General features: G+C 46.8%; 1 protein-coding gene across 2 annotated transcripts in view; it reads left to right on the top strand.

The window, feature by feature from the left end:
• Positions 1-12,013, top strand: part of PRMT7 (protein arginine methyltransferase 7) — a gene marked incomplete at its 5' end in the record, with an annotated part of 45,249 nt that overhangs the window by 31,679 nt on the left and 1,557 nt on the right. For both annotated transcript variants that reach the window (XM_084757337.1, XM_084757336.1), the window contains 7 exons: positions 3,195-3,322; positions 4,067-4,202; positions 5,289-5,372; positions 5,780-5,827; positions 6,648-6,737; positions 8,195-8,356; positions 9,434-9,508. In XM_084757337.1, coding sequence (XP_084613463.1) covers positions 3,195-3,322; positions 4,067-4,202; positions 5,289-5,372; positions 5,780-5,827; positions 6,648-6,737; positions 8,195-8,356; positions 9,434-9,508 — 723 coding nt within the window. The remainder of the gene's footprint in view (positions 1-3,194; positions 3,323-4,066; positions 4,203-5,288; positions 5,373-5,779; positions 5,828-6,647; positions 6,738-8,194; positions 8,357-9,433; positions 9,509-12,013) is intronic.

Below are 12,013 nucleotides of genomic sequence, written 5' to 3'. Positions count from 1 at the left end.
CCTGTAAGTCAGGGAACTTTTGTTTATTTTTGCTTCTTTTTACCCCAAGATCAATATCAGTTAAAGACAAAGAAGAATTTTCCTTTGGGAGGACACACATACACACCCAAGCACAGGTGACTGGGATGTAACTCAGTGGCAGAGCACATTCATAGCATGCATGAGCCCCTCTACTACATGCGCATCCCCAGAAGCACAAGAGAAAATGACCATAAATAAATAAAAATTAGAAAGCACAGCCTGCCTGTGTGTAATAAGGCCAACCTGTCCTCTTGAGGTGAGTTCATGGTTGACACCAGTGTCCACAGTAAGCAGCTGAAGTCTTAGTGAGTTAGTTCTGCCGTTTGCTTTCATTCTGGCATAGCCCCTTGCCTCATCACTTTCTGCTGTAAACAGTTCCAGTGCTCTCAGGTCAGTTTGGAATAGATAACTACAACGTCACTTCCTTTAGTTCAAAATCCACCTTTTCCTGCTCAGGAAAAATAAGCAGAGGAATATGAATACAAAGTGGAAATACTACTCAATATATGATAAGTTTTCACCTTTAAACTGCTATGAAACAAAACAATATAAGTGAACTGCATTGCAATACTGTCTCTACCTATCAGTAAATAAAATTCAGAAAGTTTAGTGACATACTGTTGGCAAGGCGTGAGCATAAACTGTCAGAACATTAATGGAACACAGCATGGCTGAGGTCAGCCTGGTAGGAACCTGTTAGGACCCTGGGTACTTCTGCTTGTGAGCCGAGCGACTCAGTTGTAGGATAATCATCGTGTCCTTAGTAGAAAAAGAGCAACAGAAAGGCCACCTACATGAGGAGTAAGGTCATCCTGTTCTTTGAGTAAGCAAGGTAGCTCTCTGGGAATGATGCAGAACTCAGGCCTCCTTGTGTAGGCTTAGGAAAGCACCCTGGGGCACTCAGAGGGTTAATAAGAGGTGTTTTAGTGCAGCACTCGGGAGGCAGAGGCAGGCAGATCTCTGTGAGTTTGAGGCCAGCCTGGTCTACAGAGAGAGTCCAGGACAGCCAAGGCTACACACACAAACCCTATGTCGGAAACAAACAAACAAAACCACTATTTAATGAAAAGGAATAAATATACAAACTTTCTCTGTTATTTTAAACTTTTGGGTGTGTGTAGGATGTGTATTAGTTATGGCATATTAGTGTATGCACTTGCTAGTATTGGCATTCGCATTCGTGTCTGTGGGTGTACTGATACATGTATGTGTGGAAGCCAGAGGTCAGTCACCCTCTGTCTCCATTTTGTAAACACGCTGTCTCGGTGAGCCTGAAATTCACTGGTTTGACTGGGCTGGCTCTCCACTCAGAGAGGCCTCTGTCTCAGCCTCTCCCATCCCCCAGGTTATAGACAACTAGATTTTCACCTTTTTGTTATTTTGTCTTTTTTTTTTTTTTTCCAGAGCTGAGGACCGAACCCAGGGCCTTGCGCTTGCTAGGCAAGCGCTCTACCACTGAGCTAAATCCCCAACCCCGATTTTCACCTTTTTACATGGGTGCTAGGGATTCAAACTCAGGTCCTCATGCCGTACAGCACTCACTTTACCAGTTAATCCATCGTCAGCCCATTGTCCCAACTTTTGTTTTGAAAAATTATAGAATCACAGAGTAAGTGGAAATGCATACTAATTGTGCCTTTACTTCAATTTACTAGTTGTTAATATTTTCCACATTTACTGTAACCCTTCCTTCTCTCTTTCCTCTGCTTCCTTCCTTTCCTCTCTTACTGCAGTTCTTGCTCAATCTTTTGATAGTAATTTACAAATATCTGACACTTGACTTGATACTTATAAGAATAAAACTTTTTCTTTTTCTTTTTCTTTTTTTTCCTTTCTTTTCTTTTCTTTTTCTTTTTTTTTTTTTTTTTTTGAGACAGGGTTTCTCTGTGTAGCTGTGGCTGTCCTGGACTCGCTTTGTAAACCAGGCTGGCCTCAAACCTACAAAAATCCACCTGCCTCTGCCTCCCAAGTGCTGGGATTAAAGCCGTGCACCAACCCACCATGCCTGGCTCTAAAACAGTTTCTTTATTAGCAAAAATACCATCACCACACCTAAGAAAATGAACAACATACTATTCCATAACATATAACATGGTTCAAAATAAATTGTTCTTAATTGTCCTCAAATGTCTTTGATAGCTTTTGTTTTCCTAGTCTAGGATCAAGTTAAAAATTATACACTTATTATATTTAACCTTTCTGTGTATCAAAGCCTTGTAATATATCCCAAGGGGCTCTTAGAGAAAGATTTCCCCAAGGCCACAAGGTTGTCAGCCTTGGTTGTGAGCCAGAGAAATTTTCCTTTAATGGAAGATGGCTCACAGTCCAACAGGTGGAAGAAAGAGCGTTGGTGCTTGTGCTGGCTAGAGTCATCTTAATAGAGGGACCCTCAACTGACAAATGCCTCCATAAGATTGGGCTGTAGAGCATTTTCTTAATTGGTGATTAGTGGGGGTGAGGGTGGGGGAAGGCCCAGCCATTGTTCATGGTGCAATCTCTGGGCTGGTGGTCCTGAGTTCTGTAAGAAAGCAGGCTGAGCAAGCCATGAAAAGCCAGGCAGTAAACAGCACCCTCTGCCTCAGCTCCTGCTTCCAGGTTCCTGCTTTGTTTGAGTTCCTGCCCTGATTTCCTTCACTAATGAACAGTGATGTGGAAGCATAAGCCATAGAAACACAAGTTGCTTTGGTCATGGTGTTTCATCACAGCAGCAGTAGCCCTAACTAAGGCAGCACTACTCTGTGAGGAGAGAGCAGAGCCTGCACTTCTGCTTTCTTCTAAAAGCTACCTCACAAGACGACTGCCCATGATGACCTCTTTTGTTTGCTTGTTTTGGTTTTTTGGTTTTTTTGACACAGGATTTCTCTATGTAGTCTTGGCTGTCTTAGACTCACTTTGAAACTCTCAGCGATCCGCCTGCCTCTGCCTCCCTGAGTGCTGGGATAACAGGCATGCGCCACTGCACCCAGTTGATGACATCTTCTAAAGCCATCAGGGTTCCAGAAAACTTTTTGGGACACTGGTTTCTCAGATTAGAATTTTTCTCTTTAAGGCCATAGTAGGCACATGTAGTCTAAGCCATGTCTGTATGCACTTGACACTTGGCTTTGGGCCATTGGACTGGAAGCATTGCTGTCACAGCTTGGTAAACGCTTGCCCTGTATTCCTCATTTCAGTGGCGGGACCACTGGATGCAGTGTGTATACTTCCTGCCGCAGGAGGAGCCCATTGTGCAGGGCTCACCCCGATGCCTGGTAGCCCATCATGATGACTACTGTGTGTGGTACAGCCTTCAGAGGACCAGGTATGCCTGTTTGTTGTTGGGGTGGAGGACCAGTCCTCAGAAACTGCACTGATGTAAACTCTCCCTGCAAAGACTGTGCAGAGATTTGAATGGACACATTTATATCAGAATAGAATAAAATAAGAGCAAGGGCCAGTAAGATGGCCTTGTTGGTAAAGATGTTTGTAGCCAAGTCTGACGACCTGAGTTTAATCCCCAGAATCTATAGTGGGGGAGAGAACCTATTCCACAAAGCTGTCCTCAACATTTGTGCTATGGTAGTTCCCCACATACGTAAAAAATAATAATTCAAAAATCAAAAGTTTAGCCAGGCGTGATGGCGCATGCCTTGAATCCCAGCACTCAGGAGGCAGAGGCAGGTTGATCTCTGTGGGTTTGAGGCCAGCCTGGTCTACAAAGTGAGTCCAGGACAGCCAGGGCTACACAGAGAAACCCTGTCTTGAAAAACAAAACAAAACCAAAAGTTTGTAGCAGGATATATCCTTGTGTTTGTGTATATGTAGAAATTGTTACTGATTGGTAAGAAAGTTCTACTCAAGTACATGAAAAGTGTGGAGTCACAGGACTGTAACCCCCAATGTGTTGCTGCCCCGTCTCCTTTAGACTCCTGTAGAGACCTGTGTGTGTATCTCTTAGGGTCCAGGCTCAGGTCGGCTGTTCTCATGCCCTGGGCTGCGCCCTCATGGTCTCTGGTTTCCAGTGTAGAACATTTATCACTTGTTTGGCTTTCTCCTCCCTGCTCAGCCCTGATGATAATGAGATTGTCTGCCAAGTGCGACCTGTGTGTGATTGTCAGGCTCACTTGCTCTGGAACCGGCCTCGGTTTGGAGAGATCAATGACCAGGACAGAACTGATCAGTATGCCCAAGCCCTGCGGACTGTAAGTGGCCCTGTCTCTGTGCTTGAATCTCACTGCTCTATGCATGGTTTGCTCTTATTTGTTTTGTCTTTCCTTGTCAATGGAATCTCTCCACTGGCTCCAACTAGAGAGTCTGAGAGCTTGTCCTGGGTTTTCCTTGCTCTGTGAGAGGTCTGCAGGGTGTTCTCTGTTTCCGTAAGAGCTCGCCTGAAAGCCTTTCCCAGCCCACACTTGTTCTGGTGGATACCTGTAGCTCTGTGATCACCAGCAATTGGTGTGGGTGATCCCCACCTTCAGCTACTCCTCTCCTGTTTTCATGTGTTGCACCTTAATAAAATTTCCTAATATCTAAGTCTGATCATGGAACTCTCTGACCTGGAGTTAAAAGTCCCCACATGGAGTTTAGAAGGAATCTTCTGGACCCCTTGGAGTTGCATACATGAATGTCTGCATATGCATGTATTTTTTTGTGTAGAGAAGACTCCAACCTGCCATAAATTCTTCTCCAATGGATCTATGACCCACAAAGGCACCTTTTCCCTTGGGGAGCCACTTGAAGGGAACATGGGCCAGGTGGTGAGGAATTCTGTCATCGTAGACTAGAGGGTCTAGGTTAGTGGAGCAGGTCTTTAGCTGGGCCTTCTAGCATGGTTGTGGAGGGTCTTCCTAGCAGTGGGCTCTGGTGGGAAGAGGGGGAGGCCATGGGTGGTTACTGTGTGTGCTGAGGAGGCAGGTGTGACAATGTAGGGGCCATGAGGAAGATGAGATGAGAGCTTATGTATTCAGAAATATGCCGAGTCTGGAGAGATGGCTCAACAGTTAAAGGCACTTGCTGCTCTTCCCAAGGACCCAGATTTGATTTCTAGTACTCACTCTGTCACTCCAGTTCTAAGGTACCCGATGCTCCTTTCTGGCCTCAGTGGGTCACAAGTCCATATGAAGGCAAAACACCCATACACATAAAATAAAACTTAAAAAAAAAAGAAAAAGAAGAAGAAGAAGAAGCAGCCTGTGAGTGGAGTTGAGGAAGGGAAACATGTCTCTTAGCTGGTCAGGAGGAAGCGCCTGGCCAAGGTGCCCTGCGCTGATCCTGCTCTTTTCCCACAGGTGCTGAAGCCAGGTACCATCTGCCTTTGTGTGAGCGACGGCAGTCTGCTCTCCGCGCTGGCCCATCACCTCGGGGCGGAGCAGGTACTGGGTCATGCCTTTCTATTGACTCTGCAAGGATCGTTCTTCTCTTTTCAGTTTTTGTATTTATTTTTCTTTGCCATTTTGTTGTTTTTCACTTTTCTAAAGGTTGGCTCTTGAGTTAGGGCATGGTGTAGTCCCATGGGAATCTGTGATCAAAGCCCTTTGCAGATGCAGCTTTTGTAGGTGGAATGGACTTGGTTTGGAGTCTGAGGAAGTTTATGTGGCCAGGAGCCAAGTAATGGTTACTACTGCTAGGTAGCTGCAGCATCGGGCGCCTTTTTGACTGAATCCCCAGCATAGTTGCTGTCTTGGGGAGGTAGAAAGGCCAGGCCACTGTTTCAGTAACCTCTTAACCTTTTTTCTTGAGTGTCTACCCTCCTTAAGTCTATCTCCTGTGTTCTTCTCAGGTGTTTACAGTTGAGAGTTCAGTTGCTTCCTATAGACTGATGAGAAGGGTAAGTGACAGTTGTTACTGAATTCATGAAGGGATTGTTGGGCCCACCTTCCTAAGTCTGGGATGGGTGACTTTGAAGTAGCATCACACCCAGGAAGTGGTAAAAATAGTCCTGCTTCATGCTGTAGCTCCTACCTAAGGGCAGGCCTTTGGACTCTGGGGCAGACATCTAATTAGTAGGAATTTTGTATGTTTGTTTGTTTGTTTGTTTTGAGATTGGGTCTCACTATGTAACCTTGGCTAATCTGCAACTCACTATATAAACCAAACTGGCCTCAAGCTCACAGAGGTCTGCCTGCCTCTGCCTCCCAAGTGCTGGGACTAAAGTTGTGCACCACCATGCCAGGCTTCTGGTATCCAATCAGAAGCCAGTGTTTGCATTCTGCTTTTGGTTTTTGTAGTTGAAGGAGTTTTTCTTTTCTCATTTCACATAAGACTAAGAAACCGACATCTCTGAGTAAATAAACCTGAGTGATTTGTTCCTGGGAATAACCTACTCCTCCAAAACTGCAAGACTGGGAATAGGTCCTGCTGATGAGATGTCATTTGCTCATGGCCTCTTCTGTGATCCTGTAGGAGGTCCCCAAAGAGATCTTTCCACAAGTAGATAAAGTGGTACCCTAGAACCATTTGGCCAGAAAACTCAACAGAGAAGGTAACTCTGAGAGATGTTAGTTTTTAACTTTGTATGATGCTGCGGATTGATCCAGGCCTCAAGCACACCAGGCAAGCCTCTACCATGGAGCTTTACCTTCTGACTGATAGTTGTTTCACCCTGATCCAAAACAACATGTGAGTCAAAAATATTTTTCCTTTCAAAGATCTTCAAGGTTAACCACTTGGATGATAAGATTACTATCATCAATAAACGGCCTGAGTTGCTTACATCTGCAGAGCTGGAGGGTAAGAAGGTAAGGAATGGGACTTTGGGCTGCACTGAGGCTGTTTGAGAGGGGACAGAGTAATGCAAAAGTAGCCTACGGTCCACCTTGTCACCTTGGCTAAATGCTGTGTGATGTCTCTCCTTCAGTTTGGCTAGCCGAGACCTCACCACTATGAGGATGGGTAAGGGTTTGTGTAAGGCCCAGTGAGCGTAGAGCTGGCCTCTCAGCTGAGAGCAGAATGGCTTGCTGCAGTAGGGAACATGATGTACCACTTCTCCTTTCCCTTCCACATGAAGTCCTCTTGGAAGGATTCCTCCTGCTCAGATTGTTTTCATCCCCCAGAGCTGCTCGCCAGGATCCCTGGGGTCACTGAACACCAGCTCCCTGCGGGGTTTTGTTTGTCTTGAGACAGGTTGTTATGTAGACTAGGCTGACCTTGAGCTCACAGAGATCTGCCTACCTCGGCCTCCTAAGTGCGGGGATTAAAAGCATGTGGCTCTCTGTGTTTAACTTTAGAAGCCACTGAGGGGCTGGAGAGATGACTCAGTAATGAGAGCACTGGCTGCTCTTTCAGGGGACCTGGCTTCAATTCCCAGCACCTACATGGCAGCTCACACCTGTCTGTAACTCCAGTTCCACCTTCTGACACCCTCACACAAACACAATCAGGCAAAACACCAATTTGCATAAAATAAAAATAAATTGTTGGCCGGGTGTGGTGGCGCACTCCTTTAATCCCAGCACTCGGGAGGCAGAGGCAGGTGGATCTCTTTGAGTTCCTGGCCAGCGAGTCCAGGACAGCCAAGGCTATACAGAGAAACCCTGTCTTGAAAAAAGCCTAAATAAATAAATGAATAAGTAAGTAATTGTTATTAAAAAAAAAAAAAAGAAAATCCCAAATGTTTGATTTTACCAATAAAAACTCAGGAATCAGATGCTGAGGTGAAAGCATACTAGCTCAGGGAGGCAGAGGAAGCACCCAGCTGACCTTCCTACTCAGCCATGCTTGGCTTCTGCCCACCTGTTTGACTTCTGATTCCTAGCCATACATCTGTTTATTCCACCAATGCTGACTAAAAGCAGTCTTCGAGGGACTGTGCTGCCAGTGTCCACATTTGCTTGAGTGCAGTGCAGGTGACGTGCTGTTCATCTGGTAGTGCTGCACTGGGGTGAAGCAACTTTGTGGGTTGGTAGGAGCCATTCTGGAAGCCCTTTCTAAAGCCCCGGCACACGCCTGTTCCCTGCTTCTTTCACATGAAGACTGCTCCCTCCCCTGCTTGTGTCGTTCCTCCAGTCTGCAATCCTTTGTGTCTTTAGGGCCATGCTCGTTTACTGACTGAGTGAAAGAATGAATGAACGAATGAATGAATGAATGAATGAATGAATGAATGAATGGACTGTTACATGTTCTGGTGAAATTGCTGAGTTGCCTTTCACTTGCTAGCTTCACTCCTGACATTCAGCTTCTCTTCTCTGGTTGCCAGGTCTCCGTCCTCCTGGGTGAACCCTTCTTCACTACCAGCCTGCTGCCGTGGCACAACCTCTACTTCTGGTACGTCCGTACCTCTGTGGACCAGCACCTGGCACCTGGAGCTGTGGTGATGCCCCAGACTGCCTCGCTTCATGCCATGGTCGTGGAGTTCAGGGTAGGCCATCTGGGACTTCGAAAACCACCACAGCAACAGGAGGGTGGGGGCGTGTGTACTTCAGAGTCCTTGAGTGCAGATGGAACAGCCTGGGCCCTGCTGACGGGCCTTTCTTTTCTGCATCAGTGGCTGCAGGACAGAATAGAGAAAGCTGCGTTTTTAAAAAGCAGCAATTTGACATAAAATGAAAATGACTGTGTGTTGTCATTTCACAATTGTGGCTTATCAGAATAATTAAAAACATAAATTAAGCGTTTCAGGAGGCACGCTGTGTAGCTCGCTGTGCTCTTGCAGAGAACGGAGGCCACGCTTGTTAGAGCAGTCTGGGATGGGGACTTCTCTTTTTCATGCAAGAAGGAATTGAAAAGCTTCATTTTAATTCTCTCATCAAAGCAGAACCACAGCAGTCACCAAGTCATTTTGGGAAAGGCATTTTTTATTAAAAGGATTTTGAAGTGCTTTGAACCTGAAATGGAGAGTGAATCACATTTGCTATTCCTTTTATGAGAGCAGCTCTATCTGTTGGTAGCCTCATGGCTCCATCACTTATGTTCTGGGCATTTGTCTGTGTTACTTACCTGATGGGATTTCAGTATGGATTGTGGGTCTATGACTACAGAGTAGCTATAGAAAAGCCACTGCTTGTTCTCTGGCAGCACTGGCCAGAGTGTGCTTTGGGACCTTCTCCTGTGCTCTTATGCTGTGGCCCCGGGCCCCAGAGGGCTGCTTTCAGAGTCTCAGCCTAGCAGTTCTGCTGTTGGGTCAGTTTACATATTCTTAATCCAGTCTGTTACACAAGCCACTCTGGCTCTTCAGTGTCTTTGTTGGTTCCCCCCCCTGGGGGAGGGGTGTCTGTGTCTGAGATAAAGGAACAAGGAGTGGTGCAGGTGGTTCTGAGTCAGTGCTAGCCTGGAACTCACTGTGTAGCCTCCAGATTCACAGAGTCACCTACGTTTGTCTCCCAAGCACTGGGATTCAAGTGTTGTGTCACCTTGACCAGCATCCCTCCTGACCCAGACTCACGTAGCCGGTTTTGTGGCCCGAGTGTGTAACACAGGCACTGTTCTTCCTTCATAGGATCTGTGGCGGATCCGGATGCCTTGTGGTAACTGCGAAGGTTTTGATGTGCACATCATGGATGATATGATTAAGGTAGGCAGCTCTAGCTAGACCTGCTGCCTCTAACACCGCTTGGAGCTGAGATGAGAGGGTTAAAAGTTCAACCCAGGATACTTAGGAAGAGTGCCTCAAAATTTAAAAAACAAGACAAACAAAAACCCTCAAAGGGCTGGAGAGATGGCTGAGCTTCTTCCAGAAGATTGGTGTTAGATTCCCAGCACCCACATGGCAGCTCACAGTCATCTGTAACTCTAGTTCTATGGAGTATGATGTCCTCTTCTGGCCTCCATAGGTAACAGATATGCAGATAGTAAACAGCCATGTATGTAGACAAAACACCCATACACATAAAATAAAAATAAAAAACAAAACCCAAAGCCCTATGGTAGAGAGTGCAGGGGACTAAGGCTATAGCTTGGTGTAGCCTTAGATTCAGTCTCCAGGGTCACTGAAAGCATGGACAGGAGGCAGGCATGCAGCTCATGCATCCCGCCCAACCTTTCCACACAGCCGTGCACCTCAGGCAGGAACCTGGTGGGGCGGGACATATAGTGTATATAGGGAGAGCTTCTGTTTGGGATGGTGAGGCCAGTGCTGCCGTTTTGTTTGGCCCACCATGGGCATTAGCCTGAGAACCATTGCATGGTACCAGCCTCAGTGATAGCCCCATCTCTGACGTCTGGATTAGAAGCACTGCTTACGACCTGGGTGTCCCTGGGCTGTGCACTAGGCCTGCCCTGCTAGTTTTCTGTTGGGACAGCCTTTCCTAGCCTTCTTGCGAGGAAAGTGACATATCCCTTCCTGTGGCAGCCATTTTCATCTTGGGGACAGTGCTCCAGAGAAGAATGCCAGAGGGATCTATGAGAGGTCTCTGCAAGGTTGTCTGTAACAGGTGTTTATAGTTCCCTGAGTGTTCAGCTAGAGTGGGGTCCCACAGGGCCTGTGTCCCCTGGAAATATGTCATGACAGCAATAATGCTAAGTGCCTTTGTAGGAATAGAGTTGAAAAGTCACAGGATGAATTCACATGTAATGGCAGGGCAGAAAAATGGGCCCATTTATTTATTATTTATTTTTAATTTTTTAAATGGGCCCATTTATATGTTTAGAAATTCATATTCACAGAGAGAAATGATAATGGAACTTACAGCTTGTAATTAGATGGAGACCTTTCTCCTTGCTGATCTTCTAGGTCACATTTTTCTATATGAATGTGAGTTTCTTTTTCTTCCTTCCTTCCTTCCTTCCTTCCTTTCTCTCTCTCTCTCTCTCTCTCTCTCTCTCTCTCTCTCTCTCTCTCTCTCTCTCTCCTTAAGTCCCGTGGGTATTTTCCATTTGTATCTTGCCTTCTCTGCAGCAGCCCACTGACTGTCTGCTCCTAGATAGCTCTGTGTTGAGACACTCACTGCTCTAGGTCCCTCTGCCACCTCGGCCACTCATCAGGCTTGGTGCTGGCCTCCTCTCACTCTGCCATCCTCTGAGGTGTCATGCCTCTGGTCTCCCTCAGTCCCTTTTCCTGACCCTGCATATATGGTATTGCCAGTCTAGTGCCTGGCTAATGGATCCTTTTCTTGTGGATGGAGAGTGGGCTCAGTGTTAAGTACAGGTACTACTCTTTCAGAGGACCTGAACTCAGTTCCCACACTCATGTCGGGTGGCTCACAGTGCCTGTAACTCCAGCGTCAGGGGAATCTTGGCACCTCTAGCCTCTGTGGGAACCCACACACATGTATGCATGAACACACACACCCTCACACATAATTTAAACTATTAAGAATAAATCTTGAAGATTGCTGCAAGGCATGGTGGTCCCTGCCTTTAATCCAGTGGGAGGAAAAGACGGGAGGATCCCCATAGGTTCAAGGCCAGCTTGGTATGCATGATGAGTTCCAGGACAGTCAGAGCTGTGTAAAGAGACCCCGTCTCAAAAAAGAAGAGGAAAACAAAAACCAAAGAAAAACAGAGATGGTTTATAGAGGAGGACGTCTCTGCTGGGCATTGTCAGGCCTTGACTTGTGCTTCCGCTGTGCCACAGCCTTCTGCTCGTCTAGACCTGGTACCCTCCCTGCCAGTTGTGCCTCCCGTGCAGTGCTGCGCCATCAGGTTCCCAGGGAGTCTCCGACTCAGGGTTCTGCTGCCAACCTCGTCAGAGCCTCTGGTCTATGGCTTCCTACCACTCCCATATGGTGCCCAAGGAAATGCACATCTTACAGGGCCCATCCTCTTACAGATGAGGGCCATACCCAACCCCTTGGCATTCCCTCTGCCACCACCACCTCGCCTTCCTGCTTGGCTCTTGCCTATGCCCATTTCCAGCCTTTTGGCCTCCAGTTTTTGCCTAGTGTCACCTCTAGGCAGCGTCCCTGTCCTGCTTCTGCCCACACAGCCCCTTCTCACATAAGTACTGGAGCTTTTCCTAGGCGCTGGACTTGCTTCTTTCTATGACCGTCATCTTCTGAGCCCCAGCAGGGTGGCACCATGGTGGTGGGAGTATCAGTGAGAGGGGAGTGCATGCCTGTTCCCCCAGCAAAGACAGTTG

The sequence above is a fragment of the Acomys minous genome (assembly GCF_964271855.1).
Source record: "Acomys minous genome assembly, chromosome: 14".
Taxonomy (NCBI): Eukaryota; Metazoa; Chordata; class Mammalia; order Rodentia; family Muridae; genus Acomys; species Acomys minous.
Note: the sequence above shows the minus strand (reverse complement) of the source record. Positions and strands in the feature narration are given on the sequence as shown.